This window comes from Macaca nemestrina, chromosome 8 (assembly GCF_043159975.1).
Source record: "Macaca nemestrina isolate mMacNem1 chromosome 8, mMacNem.hap1, whole genome shotgun sequence".
Classification (NCBI taxonomy): domain Eukaryota; kingdom Metazoa; phylum Chordata; class Mammalia; order Primates; family Cercopithecidae; genus Macaca; species Macaca nemestrina.
In genome coordinates, this window is record NC_092132.1 from 12118539 (window position 1) to 12136075 (window position 17537).

The window sequence follows — 17537 nt, forward strand, 5'->3', positions numbered from 1 at the left end:
GAAAACAGGTACCCTGTGCTGGTCCCAGGAGCCTTCCCTCCATCCTGCCGCCTGGGTCCCTCCACATGCTCTGCTCCTTTGCTGGTCTCCTCTGGCTGAGTCCTTGGCTCTGTCCTTTACTCCTCCTCAGCACTGGCTGTTCCAGGAGCTGACCGGGGCTCCAGTATACTTGGACTCATGCTTAAACCTCTCGCCTCCTCTGCCCACTCAGACTTGGGCTTCTCTCAAACTCTTACCTTTTCTCCATCCACTCCCTGCCCTCCCAGACAGGGCAACCTGCAAAGCTGTACCCACATAAAGGCGCAGCCGTACCCAGAGCCGAAATAAAGACCGACTTAGCTCCTTCTGGGCACTCCTGTAGGACATGGGCAGCCTCCCCTAAGTAGGAATGGTTAGAATTTGGCATCAAAAGATCTAAGTTTGGGCCCTGGCCACTTCTTAATGAGGAGATCCTGGGCAAGTCCTTTACTTGCTCTCACTCCATTTCTTTCATTTGTGAAATGGAGCTGATAACTTTCTGGTGAGGTGGTTCTGAACCAACTACAGGCCGGCACCATGCCAGGCATGAGGATTTAACCATAGACGAGACAGACTCACCCCCAGCCGTCATTACACACACGAAGGCATTGCGAGGAATTCCCATTTCCCAGCTCTCAGTTTGCTGTCGGCTCTCGGCCTCAGTTCTGGCTGAAGCAGACACAGAGTCTGGTTCTGGCAAGTGGCTTAACCCCAACACTCGGTTTCCTCATCTGTGAAGGGGGCTGCTTAATCCCCAAGGAAGCCGTCAGTGTCAGCTGGGGATAAACACCCTCTTGCCATCACCCCTCTGTCTCTAGGCTGTTCTGCCAGGAGCAGGTCCTGCCCTGGACTGTGGAATCTGGGGCTCAGAAGCTGCCAGGTGCCCACCTCCTGCCCTCCTTGCACTGCCTGCCTCTGCCTTTCCCTCACCATGCCTGGCCCTAGCAGGCTGGCTCTACATGGTCACATGTGTGACTCCCCTGGCTTTTGGAGGTGCAGACCTTTGTCCCTTCCACTTGGTGTACCCTGGGGTGCAGGTAGAAGAGAGAGAGAGATCTTGGGGTGCCCCATCACTCCCACCCTGGAACAGCAGGCTTCATAGGCAGGAGCCAAATATGGACACTCTACAGACTGCAGAGGGCTGTGCAGACTGAAGGTGACAGCAGTTGGGGTTCGGCATCACCCTGGGCACTGCTCGCTCAATAAGGAGCTTTTGTTGAAAGCTGGCATTTTTCTTTCCTTTTTTTTTTTTTTTTTTTTTTTTGCTTTTTCCATCTCCCATCCTCACAGTATCTCCAATGCTTGGAGTCTTGGAGTTTTCAAAGTCAGAGACTCTAGAAGTCTCCTGACAACTTCCTCGCTTTACACTGCTCTGGGAGGGTAAGTGACCCACCCAAGGCCACACAGCCAGGTTAGGCAAAGACGGGTCTGGAGCCCGGGCCCCTGACTTCCAGTTCTACTGAGGGTCCCATTCTTTCTGCACTGTTTCAGGTGGGGAGAGAGGGCAGGCTGGACCTGTGTAGTTTGTTTCCCCAAGTGTCGCACCATCCTCCTCACCCTGCCAGCTTCAGCCAACCTGAGCAGTTGACTCCTCACCCGGAGCTTTGCCCTTGCCCTGTGGCCACCTTCCTTCCCCAAACCTTCCCAGCCCTTTTCATCCTTCCCGCCAACCCCCATACAGCAGGACCCAGTGGGGAAGGGAGCCAGGTGTCCCTCTGAGCCCCTCCAGGCAGGACTTACCGTGGCCAGGACGCCGCTGGTGGCTGCTGCTGTCACTGCTGCCAGCATCCAGGGCAGGAACCACCTCATGCCTGGACGTCAGTGGCACAGGCATCGACCGAGGAGCCCAGAGGATCCGACCACCTCTCGGGGGAGCTGGGCCCAGACTGTCCGGCCCATCAGGAGCAGCAGATATGCCTCTTCCGCAGCCCTTGGGGGGTTTTATTAAAGCAAGATCTGACGTCAGGGTGAAGGACAAACCCTGCATTTTCCTCTGAAAAAACTTTTCCTGCCTCTCTTTTTTTTTTTTCTTTCTTCCCTCTGTCCCCACCTCCAGCCTGAACTTGGCCAGCCTCCCCAGCTCTGACAGTTCTTAAAGGGAAAGTTACAAGGCTATGACTTCACACTAGGGCGTGAAATTCTCACAGAGGAGCTGGGGTCATCCTGCCTAGGTCTTCCACGACCACAGGGAGCGGGAGCGTGGGAGGGTGCAGGATGGCGGCAGATACGCTGTTACTCCAGGCAGGCGGGTGTGTGGGCTTTGAGGGGCTCCCAGTGGAAAATCAACTCCCTATCATTTCTTTAGGCTGCTCCTACTTCTGGTTTTCTTTTTTCTTTTCTTTTCTTTTTTTCTTTTTTTTTTTTTTTGAGACAGTCTTGCTCTGTCGGCCAGGCTGGAGTGCAGTGGTGCGATCTCTGCTCACCGCAACCTCTGTCTCCCATGCTCAAGCAATTCTCCTGCCTCAGCTTCCTGAGTAGCTGAGATTACAGGCATGTGCCACCACGCTCAGCTAATTTTTGTACTTTTAGTAGAGGCGAGGTTTCACCATATTGGCCAGGTTGGTCTCAAACTCCTTATCTCAGGCAATCCGCCCGCCTTGGCCTCCCAAAGTGCTGGGATTACGGATGTGAGCCACTGATCCTGACCCTACTTCTGGTTTTCATTTGCCCTCTTGCATTCCCCTCTCCCTAGCTGCAAGTGAAAGAGGACGGCTTTCAGTCCACCCATCTAGAAATGATAGGAATTCACAAATAAAATGAGCTCTGAGGCTCAGGTTACAGCATCACCTTCATGACACATGAAAGCCACGGTAACGCATTTGCTGTTTTCCTTCTCTGCTCATTGGTCAGAGGCAGTTTGGTGCTGGAGCTGTCCCCATGTGTCTCTGGATGCTGGTTATCCCTGGGGGGTTGGGATTCCTGGCCTGCATCCTTGTTGCACTGCTGCCACTGAGTCTCTTCCTTGGGCAAGAAAGGAGATAAGATGTCTTCTGTGGGCTGTCCTCGTCCAGCCCTGTGCTCCCCATGGGGACCACTGCCACAGCCTCCTGACATACCCAGCCTCCCTGCCCACACTCTGTCATCCACACATCTCAGAGCAATCCTTGAACTAGCATCATGTACAGATCACCTTCTGGATACGATTGTCCAAAGCCTGCCCATCACACAGCACAGAATCCCCAGTTCTGGCGTGGCCCCTGGGCCAGCCAACTCCCTGCATGCTTCTTCCTCTCTGCCTCTCGTGCACCATGCCCAACCACAACGGCCTCCTTGCAGCTGCTCTCACACCTTGGCAAGTCCTCAACATCTCCAGGTCAGTAGGAACTCTCGACACTGCGGTTTAAATGACAGTTACTCCTTCTCTTGTCTTTTCCTGTATCTTATTGACAAAGGATGCTGAAGCATGCGTGGCTGCTTGGAGGTAGCAGCAGGCTTGTGTTCATGAAAGGGGTTTATGATCCCTATAGACATGCCCCAGAAGAAATGGTGCTGATGATTTCTCCATTTATTGACCTCGGGATGGGCCTGTGATCCAATTCTGGCCAATGAGACATAAGGGAAACCTGCTAGGGTCTTCTAGAAAAGATTCCCTTCCTCGGGGAGAGAATGACCGTCTACTCATTCTTTTCTTTCCTTGTGTGCAAATGTGATGGTTGGAGCTGCAGCAGCCATTTTGGGTATATGAGGCACAAGCCTGAGAATGAAAAGTCAACAAACTGAGGATGGCAGAGTAGAAGCAAAAAAAAAAGGTCTGAGTTGTTGGGACTTTATGTTGTTACTGGAACCACTGTTCAGACTTCTCATTACATGAAATAATTTGGCCAGGTGCGGTGGCTCACACCTGTAATCCCAGCACTTTGGGAGGCCGAGATGGGCAGATCAAGAGGTCAGGAGATCGAGACCATCCTGGCTAACACGGTGAAACTCCGTCTCTACTAAAAATGCAAAAAATTAGCCGGGCGTGGTGGCGGGCGCCTATAGTCCCAGCTACTTGGGAGGCTGAGGCAGGAGAATGGTGTGAACCCAGGAGGCAGAGCTTGCAGTGAGCCAAGATTGCGCCACTGCACTCCAGCCTGGGTGACTGACTGAAACTCCGTCTCAAAAAAATAAATAAATAAAAACAATAATAATAATAATTTAATATTTTGTTGCTTAAACTGTAGTTAGTCTGATTTTTCATTTCTTGGAGTAAAGTCGTATACCAATTGATACATGAAGATTACCAAAATCATATATGTAAAATTAAAGGGCAGGGTATGTGGGGGGCACGTAAGGACTGCCCAATAAATATCAGTCATTTTCTTCTCATTAACTTATTGACGCTCTTAAAAACAAATCCCAGGCCAGGCGCGGTGGCTCACACCTGTAATCCCAGCACTCTGGGAGGCCGAGGCGGATGGATCACAAGGTCAGGAGATCGAGACCATCCTGGCTAACATGGTGAAACCCCATCTCTACTAAAAACATAGCAAATTAGCCAGGCATGGTGGTGGACACCTGTAGTCCCAGCTACTTGGGAGGCTGAGGCAGGAGAACAGCATGAACCCCGGAGGCAGAGGTTGCAGGGAGCTGAGATCACGCCACTGCACTGCAGCCTAGGCGACAGAGTGAGATTCTTTCTCAAAAACAAACAAACAAACAAAAAACACAAATCCTAGGAGGCCAGCATTGTTGACAGGTGTCATTAATAAATAACCCAAGGTGTTAGGGGCCAATCTAGGTTCACTTACCTTTCGATGAACACTAAGTATGAACAGGCTCTGTGCTGTAAAGCATCTCATGACTGCAAGGCAGACAGTGTTATGAAACAGGTGGAACAAATCTCAGAGATACTAGATGGTTTCAGAGCACACGTGTGAGTAGTAGATCTGAGGCTGAAACTAAAGTCTCTTAACCTCAGACAAGGCACAGAGTCAGGACCAGACATTTCCAAGCCAGATTGACCTGCCAAAACCTCTTGATGTTAAGTGTAACAAGAGCCTGCAGAGCTGGAACCCATTGAACTCCACCATCAGTTTTAGGAAATTCGATTGTCTCGAGCAATTGAAGCAGATATCCCAAAACATGATCACAGTGCTGACCATTCCACCTGCGGGTGAAACCTCACATGACCCGGTGGGCCTCACGGGCACCTGCCGTTCTTCAGTGTCAGTGAAACTGAAAAGAAATGGCCCAGTGAGCTGGACAGGATGGTGGATTTGGAGGCAAAATGCCTAGGGTGTCCTCCAGCCCTTCTATTTACTGGGGGGCCTTGGACAATCAATAACCTCCCTGTGCCTCAGTTTTGTTTGTTTAAAGAAATGATGTTAGTATCTACTAGATAGGGTCCTCAGGAGGCCAGAAGGGGATAATTGGTGTGTCCCTGCTTTCCTGATTAGAGGAGCCAGAATGGGCTGCAGCCTAGGCTCTATGATTGGGTTGTGGTGTGTTCATCCCTACAAGAGCTGGGCAAACCCTAAGCATCTGGCCAGTGGACCAGAACAATAGTTGCCATGTTCCAGGTGACACTGTCTCACCAAATCCTCATCTCAGTTCATTTTCACAACCAGTCTCCCATTAGACATTGTTATCCCCATTCGATAGATGAGGAAACTGAGGCATGGAGAGATGAGTAACATTTCCCTGCCATTCGGCTAGTACATGGCAAAATTGTGATCTGAACGCAGATCTGTGTAGCTTCAAACAATTTTTTCCCCAAGTAAACCCAGCTTCCTCATGTGTTGAACAAATAAATGAATAAATAAGGAATGAACGAATTCAGTAGATGATGGATGGATGGACAGAAGGATGGATGCGCTCAAGTATGGGAAGATCACGTTCCATTTCCCAGGACCTCCCGGGACAGTCTTCTGCAAGGATGTCCCCCAGTCCTAATCATTTCATCTAAATCGGCCCTCCAGACTGGTCTCTAGCTCAGTCACCCACTTTCTTCCTTCATGGTTCTAGCCCTGTGGGTCATTGTTTGTTTACTGAGTATTGATCATTTCCCTCATAGATTTTGAGGTCCAAGAGTGAGACCAGGCCCACATCTCCCTATCTATCCTGTATCCCCAGCATCAGTACAAAGTCCAGCCTGCAGAAGGTACTTGAGATATGTTTTTTAGTGAATGACCAAATGAACCAATGAAGAAGCAGATGAATGAGGTGGTGAAGGGATGTATGGGTTGAAGAATGAAGAGAGGAAGGAGGGAATACTTGGAGGAGAAGACAAATGTGTCCGCACGTGCTCCTCGAGAGCCAAACTCTGCTCCTTCAAGGTGCTGAGAGGAACACAAAGCCCATTTCAGGTCTCCAGGACCCATTTATGGAGGAAGCATCAAGGGGTAAATGAAAGATGGAGGTGGACGTCGTCCTGGCTGAGCCCAGGTAGGAGTGTGTGGGTTGCAGGGCCTGGAGGTGATCTTCTGCCTTTTCTCCAGGTGTCAGGCCCATAGGCATCACACAGGGTGACTTATTTTCATTGTCAATGGTGATTTATTGGTACCAGTGCTGCAGAGGGTTCATGGCATGCTGCCAAGGCTACATAGGGTCCCTCTCTGAACACGGTCCCCTCTGAACTTAATTTATCCATGTACTCCCTTGATCCTAATTCCCCATGCCTCTCCTCAGCTCCCCACAGACAACAGGATCTGCATCCCTGAGCTTGGATTATTTGTCTGCATGTGTCCTTGTAAACACACAGTAAGGTTGTTCATTCAATAATCATGTATGGAGTGTGCTAAGCACATAATACAATGTGCTAAGTGCCTTTGAGGTAGGTGCTCAAACCATGTCCTCCTTATATTTGAGGAAAGCAAGGCACGGAAGACTTAAGGAACTGGCTCCAGGTCACACAGCTAGCAGGCATCTGACTCCAGACTCAAGTCAGAGAGTGGGCTCCTGAGTCCTGTGCCTTTGTGAGTTTTTAATATAGGTAGGTGGTGGGTGCTACAGCCTCCTTCCATTTTTCCTCTTTTCCACTAAGTTCTATGCTTTTCAGATCTGGCAACCCCTTCCTAGTGAGTGGCTCCTGACTGCTGCCTTGGTTTCCCCAGTGTGACCTCATCCCATCCCCCATGAGGGGCACTCAAGTTCCCTCTGACTCCCACCAGCAGACCCAGCCACTGCTCCTGCTCCTCAGGCCTATTAAGGGATTCCTCTGGGATTCAGGGCTCATCTGTTAGTTGCCACCTTGGCTAATGTCATTCTCATGTGGCTGATGGTTCAACGCTGTCCACACAGGCCTGGGTTGAACTTCTACCTCCTGCTACTTACTGCTGTGTGCCCTGGGAGAAGTCACATAAACTCTCTGTGTTCTGGTTTCCTTGTCTATAAAGCGGAGAAGTGGAGATGAGAGAGGTACTGATCACTCTTAACTGCTCCTGGCACTGAGTAAGAGATGTAGAAGGATTTATTACACAGCTTAGCACATGGTACGTGCTCAATAAAACCCCTCATCTTGGATGCATATTCTTGTCACTTGCCCTTGCACCTTGAGGGCAGGATCTGGCCTGGGTCACTTCTGTGTCCCCCATTTGGGCCTGACACACTGTAGGTGCTTCTGATGTGTGTGGCAAGGACAGGGGAGCCCATGGTGGGGACATTGTTTGGTCTCCGGCCTGCATTCAACCTTGCACTGGAGGCGAGGCCTTGCACTTCCTCCTCTCTGGGACTGGGCTCCCTGCATCCAGCTCCGAACAGGGCTTCCAGGCATGTCCTGCAGCAGATCTCTCAGGGCAGCTGTAAATAAATTCCAAAGAGGGGCTGGTGGAGGGGTCTCAAGAACAGAGGCCAGGCAAGAGCATTCCTATACCAAACAGTAAGACCGCCTTGACCACAGCCAGAAGCACAGAAGATTCCAGAGGCTGTCTCCGGACCAGGCACCCCAGAGGCCCCCGCAGCTCCCATCTGCACCAGATTTACTCATAGCCTATTTGTTTGTCGTTTGTTTGTCCCATGAACATGCACGGAGCCCACACTGTCCAGGAGGCAAGATGCCCATTCCTGGGTGACTCAGATGCACACAAAGCATTTCTGCTGAACCAGTGCGGCTGCTCTGGGAAAAGCAGAGGAGGGTGGGGTTCTTCTCAGAGGTTCTTCTCAGACCTTTGCCTCCCGGCAGTGCAGGCATGACGACCCAAGTGAGGATCTGCCTCTCTTCTTGGGGCTCAAGCAAGAATGGAGGAACCACTGAAGGGGGACCCTCGACACCAGGGCTGCCTAGAGGCCAGAGGGGCAAAGGTGTGTCCCTTATGCCCCATCTTAAACAGCTAGGCCTACTCTGGGAGGCTGGCGGCACCAGGAAACCCCTGACTGGCTCCGCTTCTTGCCACTCAGGTCCTGAGACCCAGCTTATTTGGGCGGAAACTCACCCATAGCTCCAGTCTTGGACACAGGTGAGGTCTCCCAAGCCTCAGGAGCTTTGGTGTCAGGCTGGCCTCTGCTAAATATACAAGGAAACACTTGCCACATTGCATGACAGCTGCGAGATCGTGGAAAGGCCACTCTCCTCTCTGAACCTCAGTCTTCCTCTCTGTATAATGGGGGTAATGATAATATTGACATCCTAGGGTTGTGATGGGGACTAGTTTAGAACTTAGCTTATGATAGAAGCTGAATACAGAGTTACTATTTATTTTCTTTTCTGCTTTTTGTCACAGGGGCTCAGCCTGTGTTCCCAACCTGGGCCATGTTGATTGCAACCCCCATCCCTGGGTCGTCTGCCTGTAACATGGCTGTGAGCTGGGACAGTTGTCTCAGTTCACCCCCTTCCTTGTCTTCACCAGTAAAAGCCCACAGTTCTCTATGTTCTCAGGGTGCGTATTTCTGCTGGTATCTTGAGTAAGACTAATGTGTGGTGTGTGTGGACAAGGAAAGAGAGGTGGAAAGGATGCGACAAAGAAAGAAGTGCCACCCCGGTCTTAACTTGCTCCCAGATGGTCCCTGGCAGCCTGGGATCTTCCTGGGGGGCCAACTCAGCTCACTTAAGCTTCAAAACCCAATGCAAATCTGGGCACAGTGGCTCATGACTGTAATCCCAGCACTTTGGGAGGCAGAGGCAGAAGAATCATTCGAGGCCAGGAGTTTGAGACCATGAGCCTGGTCAACATGGTGAAACCCCGTCTCTACTAAAAATACAAAAATTAGCCAGGTGTAGTGGTGCACACCTGTAATCCCAGCTACTGGGGAGGCTGAGGCAGGAGAATTGCTTGCACTCAGGAGGCAGAGGTTGCAGTGGGCTGAGATCGCACCACTGAACTCCAGCCTGAGCGACAGAGTAAGACCTTGTCTCAAAATAAAATAAATAAAAAACAAAAACAAACAAAAAAACAAAAAAAATCCAATGCAATGACTTCCTAATGCATGCAAGGCACAGGGCCAGACCACAGGGCACATAGAGATGAAAGGGCATTATTTGGCCCTGGTGGCTCACGGCAGGAGCCTCACATCCAGTGGGGAATCTGTGTGTCACCCAGAGACCCCTTCCCACCCCAGACTAGCAGAGTCTCTGGGGCCCCTTGACTTGGAGCATCCCTGGGGTCTCAGGCCTTCAGACCAGGACAGAGATCCTCACAGCCCTTCTGCCCCATGGGCAATCCCTGAGACAGACAGGTAGTTCAGCTTCTTCTTCTTTTTTTTTTTTTTTTTTTTGAGACGGAGTCTTGCTCTGTCGCCCAGGCTGGAGTGCAGTGGCCGGATCTCAGCTCACTGCAAGCTCTGCCTCCCGGGTTCAAGCCATTCTCCTGCCTCAGCTTCCCGAGTAGCTGGGACTACAGGCGCCCGCCACCTCGCCCGGCTAGTTTTTTGTATTTTTTAGTAGAGACGGGGTTTCACCGTGTTAGGCAGGATGGTCTCGATCTCCTGACGTTGTGATCCACCCGTCTCGGCCTCCCAAAGTGCTGGGATTACAGGCTTGAGCCACCGCGCCCGGCCAGCTTATTCTTCTTTTAAAAACTATTTATTAGTCCAAGACAGGAGAATTGCTTGAGACCAGGAGTTCAAGACCAGCCTGGGAAACGTGGCAAGACCACATCTCTACAAAAAAATTAAAAAGTTAGCCTGGCATGATGGTGTGCACTTGTAGTCTTAGCTACTCGGGAGGCTCAGGCAGGAGAATTGCTTGAGCCCCAGAGGTCGAGGCTGCATTGAGCTGCAATCATGCCACGGCACTCTAGTCCAGGTGACACAGTGACACACTGTGTCTAAAAAAAGAATACTATTTATTAAAGTATAACTTACATTAAAATGCACACATCTTAAGTGTACAGCTTGATAAATTTTATACATGATTTATGAGAAATTCTGTGTTCAGCACTCACCCAGTTCAAGATAGGGAGTTTCCCTCATGCCTCCCTCCCTGCAAATTGATACCCATCCCCACAAATCACGATGATGACTTCTATCACCCTAGATTCACGTTGTCTGCTCTTGAACTTCACACAGACAGAAGCGTACAGTACATGCTCTTTCACATTTAGCTTCTATTCCTGAACATGGTGCCCGTGAGAGTCATTGGTGCGGCTGCTCCAGCCACAGTAGTTTGGGTTTTCAGGGCTGCAGTGGGAGAGTTCACTCCTGCTGCCCAGTTCTGGTATGCAGTGAGACCTCAGACTCTAGCCTTGGGATTTTGCCCTTTCCTCTGCTGTGGGGGACTCAGCTGGGGCCCTGTGTCCGGCTTTCATCCCTGTTACCCCAGGACCTGGGCTCCAGCCACATAGATCCCCAGCCGGATGTGAGGCTCCTGCTGTGGGCCACCACGGCCACATCATGCCCTTTCGTCTCTGTGTCCACAGATGTTCAATGTAAGAATAAATCCTGCTCACCCTCTTTTATAAAGAGGATGGTGCCATCTATCTCATGGGGTTCTTGAGAGTTTTAAGTCACAGACAGTGTGCACCTCTCTGTGTCTCACATCCCTGTGATGAGAGCACCACTGGCTGCTTCTAGAATACGTGCTGGGGGCTCCAGCAAACCCTCCTCCTTGGGTTTTGATTCTTTAATGCAGAGCCACAGATGAGGCAGGTGTTAACATCCTCCCCATTTTACAGAGGCAGAAACAGTGTTTCTGGGTTCACCTTTGGGCTCACGGAGGTAAGTAACTGTTCAGTCATGTTCCAGGCAGGGGCCGGGACGGATCCCTGACTGTGGTGGTGCCTTTGCGCAGGTGTGGGCCTCTCTGAGTGAGAAGCACTCAGGGTTCCAGAGTCTGCCAAGTGTTCCGAGGAGGAGCAGAGTGTGGGTTGGAGTGTTTGGCAGGCTTGGTGGAAGATCTGGGTGCACGTGGGCTTGGAGGCTGCACTGGTTTGGGTTGGCAGCGAGCAGGAAGCAGGCATTCCGGGCTGGGAAGCAGTGAGCAGCTGCCATGTGACTCTGCCACGGGAAAGGGAGTGATATTGTGCTTGTCCTGGGTGTTGAGCGTTTCCAAAGCAGCCGTGGAGAAAATGGCAGAGAAGCAGTTTCAAAGCCAGCCTGTGCCAGGAGCCTAGAGTGACCCCAGCCCCTGAACCATGCCTAGGGAGCCATCTAGGGGCCTGGAGGGGAGGGGCAGTGATGAGAATGTCTTCATTCTTGAGCTCCTAGGGCTTAGCAGCTGGCCCACAACAAATGCAGCACATTGTGGAATGGACGTCCTCAAAGCCCCGGTGCATAGAATTCACCTGGAAGATTTTAAAATATACAAATTCCCAGGACTGTGACCCAGAGGTTCTGAGTCAGTGTGTCTGGTAAGGGTTTGCAAATTTGCTTTTAAACAAACACCTCCGGGTGAGTCAGAGAAAGAGCATCCTTGGAGCCTGCTTTGAGAAATACGGCAGAATGGAAAAGCGTGTGCTGTGGATCCAGGCGGGTCGGGATCTGACTCTACTTCCTGCCAGTGTTTCATCACAGAGGAGCTATTTACCTTCCCTGAACCTCAGATTTCCCATCTGTAAAATGGGCTGATAACATGTTCCACTGCAGGCTGTGGGGATGAAATGAGGCAACTGGATGAATTTCCTGGGGCTACCATAATGATTTCCATACACTCAGAGGCTTAAAACAACAGAACCTTGCTTTCTCACAGATCTGGAGAGTAGAAATCAGAAATCGGGTGTTGTCTGGGCAGCACGCTGCCTGAGGGCTCTAGAGGAGACCCTTGCCTCGCCTCTTCCAACTCCTCGTAGTTCCAGGGGGTCTTGGCTTGTGGTTGCATCACTCTAATCTTTGCCTTGGTCCCGCCTTTTCTCTGTCCTCAATGTGTGTCTCTTATAAGGACGCTTGCCATTGGATTTAGAGTCCACCCAGATAATCCAGGATGATCTCACATCAAGATTTTAAACTTAATCCCATCTGCAAAGACTTCTTTCCCAAATAAAGTCACGTGCCCAGGTTCTGGAGGGTAGGATGTAGACATATCTTTTTGGGGCCACCATTCATCCTATTATGGCAACATATATGAAAACTCTGAGGACAATGTCAGGGACGTAATAGATCCTCAGTACATATCAATCTCCTCCATCTGCCCTTTCTTATCTGTTGTTAAATCCTGTCATCCCCACCTTAAAATGCACAATTTGATCATTTATCACCTATACTGTCACCATGTAGGCATTGTGACCTACATCCAGCAGGGACAGTGTCACCCCAGGAGAGTGGCTACCCTGAGAGAGCTGAATGGCTTCTCTCATGACTGGGGAACCTGCTGAGGCTGGATGCATAGGTTCAGGGCAGTGGTCATGGTGGAACTCAGAGCCTCACCTGATAAAGGGATAGAGCCTCGCTGGTCCTTGGAGAAATCAGGATTATAAGAGTCAGCGCAACTGCCCAACAGTTCCTGAGGGACAAACGGTGGCAAATGTTTCCTGAAACTGGGCAAATCAGTGGCCCCTCTGGGCATCAGAACCCCATGTATGTGCTGAAGAAGAGGCCACCGCTCTCTGCACCTTCGCGGCCACATAGCTGTCTGTTTGAATGACTCATGTCTACTGTAGAGGCAGGAATGGTTCAGAGAAAAGGAGACTAGGGAAGACTCCAGCAGAAAGTGGGGTTTTCTAGATGTGAGAAACCAATTTCCTTAACCTTGTACCCCAGACCATCTTGAACTACCTCCTGCCTCTTTTCCCACCACACCTGCTTCTCCTTCCTCTCAGCTCAGATAAGCCTGGCCAACCCAGAATTCCCACAGGACCAGTCTCTGCCTATGTCCTGACTCTTCCCACAATGCCCTTCACCACGTGCTTTTCTGTAAACTCTTACTCATCTTTCAAGATTCTGCTCAGAGCTTTTGTCCTCCAGGAAGCTTCTGTATCACTCAGGATTCCATGAGACAGGAAGAGTCACCATAAGGGGATACTGGATTCCATTTATTCCACATGGCAATTTATTTATGAAACTTATTCCATATGGGAATTTTAGGTATTTGGGCTTACATAAATGGGAAACTGGGGCAGTGAAGATCTAGGAGGAGAGAGTAGGGGTGGAGTCAGAGAACAGTCATTAATCAGCCCACTGAATTTTTATTTTAATTTTGCTGCCCATTTCAGTACCCACACCCTCCTGATCTCTTGCAGATTCCAGTCTGGGACTTCATTGTCTTCAGTGAATTCAAGGAGCCCAGTGAATTTAGGAGCACATCCCACTGTAAGCACCAGTTTGCCGAGGATGACCCCAGCAGAGGCCTTCATAGTTGCTGGTGCTCCCTTCATCAGTGTGTTCCAAAGACTTGGGAAAAGGAGTGTCCTCTGAACCTTCCTGGGGGGTATAACTCAGCTGTGGGTGAACAGATGGTATGAAAACTCATGCTAGCAATCTGACCTCCCTAAGTTCATTATGGAACACCAAAGAAGTTCAGTATCTCAAACTTATTCCATAGTGGCCACTTTGAGTTCCAGGTTTCAGTGAAGCTACCATACAAACTGTTAGAACTATTCCAAGTTGTCTGAGCTGACTGATGCATTAAATCCAGGATCTCTAGCTAGTGAGCCCATGTCAATAGATATGGCCTGTGCCAACATTTTGTTCCTTTTACCCTGATCCAACATTCTTAGGATTTATTTAAATTCATATGCTCCAAGTGTCTGTTGATGCAAATTAGCAAAATTTTGTAGGTGGTATATTATATCCCCTGGTGCTGCTGAAGATTGCATCTGGTGATAAGTCTAGATGAAATCAGAGGCCATCGTGATTCAGAATCTGTAGTCGCTTGGCCCCTTCAGGGAGATCACAAAGCTGGTGTGCTGTACACACAACATGGAGTTCTGACCCCTGGACCCCCGCCATCCTCACACACCTGTGGGATTTGAACATGCTTGAACCACTGGAATGGCACCCTGGCTCTCTGCATATGTTCTCGCCAAATTCCCTTAAGTCAACCATAAGTGCAAATTCTCCAAGGACTGGCAAGTGGACGTGGGGTGAGGCGGGGTGGAGGTTAGACAGGCCTTGGCTCAACCCAGCAGAGTGTGGGCTGAGGTCTGGGGAAGCCTGGTGGCCACTGGGTTTGTGTTTCCTCCACAGAGCCATGGGGAGCATGTTCTGGGTTGACAAATGGCAGGTCTGCGGCAGGGCTGTGACAAACCACTCTCTTCCCTGAGCAATGATGCTCAGATTGTCTCAACATTAGGGGTCGGTCGCTGGAATCAGACATAAACTCTGAATTTGGCCAAGAGCTCTTGAGTTTTGAACACTTAGAAGGTCTAAGAGTCAGACAGCATCCGAGGCTTGGAGTCTTTTCCTGCCAAGACCATCTGGGATTTTTGGACATGGCTGTGATCTCTCCCCAGTTCCTCTGTGCAGCATTGTTTTCTGGGGTTAGGGTCATTGAGTGCTGGATGCCCTCAAAATTCTTCCTAGCTGTGTGTCCAGCTTCCATGTCACAGATAAGATGCTGATGTCACTGTGATGAAGGGACCTGATGGCCTCCTGTCCCTCAGCACAAGCCCAGACATTTGCCTCTCTAGTGTCTGCTCTCTCACTACTGTTAGCATAAGGTGAGTCAATTTAACTCAACAAGTGTTAGCAGACCCGACTGTCCATGCTGGTACAGACGGGATGCAAACATGAACAAAGTGACAAACTCAGGTCCCAGCCACTCCAGGGCCATGGGGGATCACAGCAGGTCCACACGTAACTTCTCCATATGGCAGATTGGGGTGGACCAAGGAGAGAAAACCTAGAAAGGTCATGGAAGGGCCATAAGAGGCATATAAAGGATGAATAGGACTCCGGTCTCCGGGTGAGGGGATATGAGGGCACTCAAATTTTAGGTGGAGGAAAAACTGTGCACATTCACAATATAGTGTAGCATTTATCAAGCTGTTTGTATGTACCAGGTGTCATTTAAAGCACCTTACACGTAGTCATTCACTAATCTTTGCCATGAAACAAAACACAGCTTTCCTTCTTTTAGCTCCATTTGATATGTGAGACAACAGAGGTGCAGAAAAATCAAATCACCTGCCCCAAGTTCCATGGCTGGAAAATGGCTCAGAGTTCACTCCTTAACTTTATTCCAGTCTAGCTTTCTATAATGCTGATGGTGAATCTCTCATTTATCATACACAGTTCACTGAGCACCCACTATGTGCCAGACACTGGAAGGAGCTAGGATTACAGTGGTCAAATAATTATAGTCTTGGCCCCCAAGGACGTTAATATACAAGCAAATAGTCAAGTTCAATCCTGTGCCATAGGATTGCAGTTGAGACAAGCCCAAGAATTATGAGAATACAGGGAAGACCCTTCACTCAGCCAGGGGTAGCCATGGGGTATGAAGCCAGAGGTGGGTGAGAGTTTGCAGATGAAGGAAGCTGAGACTTGAAGCATAGAATTAAGTTAGGTGGAGAAAACAATTGTGGCTTTCCAGGCAGAAGGAAGAGTAGGTGGTCCACGGCAAGAAAAAGTGCCACTTGATTGTGGGGCCAAAGGAGTTCAGCCTGGCTGGGCAGGACACTTTGGGAAGAGGGAAGATAAGAGAACCACAAAGCGATCAGATCCCAAAACCCCTGTGAAAAATTGTGGCATCCCTCTGGGGGTTATGGGAGTCACTGAAAGGTGTCAACAGGAGGCTAATGTCAGATCTTCTAGAATATTCCCTATGGCTACCTCACGGAAGGGGCACGGTGCGGAGAGGGTTGACGTCTGTGTGTCCAGGTAGGAGGCTGTTCCTGGTAGGGTTTGGAAATGGATTGGAAACGGCAAAGGTGGCTGGGGCTCAGGCCACATGAGAGAAGTAGTGAAATAGAGGCTCCACTTCGAAAGGAGATGGTGTCAGGACAGAAGTGGACTTCATCCTCTGGGTGGTGGGATCTCCAAGGGCCTCTGTGCAGGAACACAACGAGCGATGGACGAATGAAGTCATGAATGCAGAACTGGATGAATGGATGGGTGGACTGGTCGTGTTGGAAAGAAAGAACAGAAGTGGGGAGACAGCCTAATGGCCTCTGTACTTCCATATTTCCCAGGATAACAGCCTGGAGAGGTGACAGCTGATGAAAGCACACCTGTAACCGTTGCTGAGTTGATTGACTTAAGAATCTGAACATTCTGCCCACATGGGCTCAAAGCTACATCTGTAAGAAAAGTAGGTGTGAGTGGAGAGTGAGAGGAAAGATGAATAGCTCAGTTAACTGTCCAACAGTGTGCTTGATGCTGGATACAGTTGGGGAATAAGTCAGCAATGGTGCATGTCCTCGTGGAATGCACAGGACGTGGAGGAATGATGGGAGCAGAGATTCGCTATTGAAACCCAAGGCAGAGTTGGAGACAGATGACTTCTCTTTATTGGGTTTCCATCATAATTCCAAACGTCATGATCCTGAAAGTTGAAATTCGAAAGGATCAAAATCCCTACAGATCAAAATCTCTAATGCGTAAATCCCTAATGTCTAAAATTCCTAATATCTAAAAGACCAAAAATCACAATCACAGGATAACTGCATGGTGTTATGTGGAGCTATTGCCTTGTTATTGTCTCTGTTTGGAAATTAAGTGTGGTGTAAGGAGATGTGTATGGAAGACAAGTTGACAAGGGGTGAACTTAATTTTAGGTGCTAACCTGACTGGATTAAGGAATACCTAGAAACCTGGTAAAGCCCTATTTGGGGGTGTGTCTGTGAGGATATTTCCAGAGATTGATGTGTGAGCCTGAGTGGACTAGGTAAGAAAGATCTGCCCTCAGCGTTGGTAGGAGCCTGGAGGGAAGAAATATAGAGGGTTATTGATCTCTTTCAGAGCTGAAACGAATTTTTCTTCTGCTGTCTTGGACATCAGAACTCCAGGCTCACTGGCCTTTGGATTCCATGACTTACATCAGGGGCCCCACTGGTCCTAAGGATTTTAGACTTAGAATGCAAGTTACACCATCGGCCTCCCCAGTTCCAAACATATAAACCTTGAAGCTTCCTCAATAAATGAAGAGATTTTCTTTTTGAACATGTGCATTTATGAAAGATAAAATTTCTCCAGATCTCAGCTCTGGGCAACCACCTATACAGCAGTGACCCACTGTGGTTTTTGATTTATCTCATCAAAAGCCTTAGGTTGTTCATTATGATATTTCAGTT

At 49.6% G+C, this 17537-nt stretch overlaps 1 protein-coding gene across 1 annotated transcript in view; it reads right to left on the reverse strand.

Moving 5' to 3' along the window:
* The window catches only part of CCN4 (cellular communication network factor 4), a 41009-nt gene extending 38980 nt beyond the window's left edge, over nucleotides 1-2029 (reverse strand). Inside the window, exon 1 of the mRNA XM_011760102.3 lies at nucleotides 1759-2029. Within this exon, the coding sequence (XP_011758404.1) occupies nucleotides 1759-1827 (69 nt within the window). The 5' untranslated portion in view covers nucleotides 1828-2029. The remainder of the gene's footprint in view (nucleotides 1-1758) is intronic.
* Nucleotides 2030-17537: the final 15508 nt, after the last annotated feature.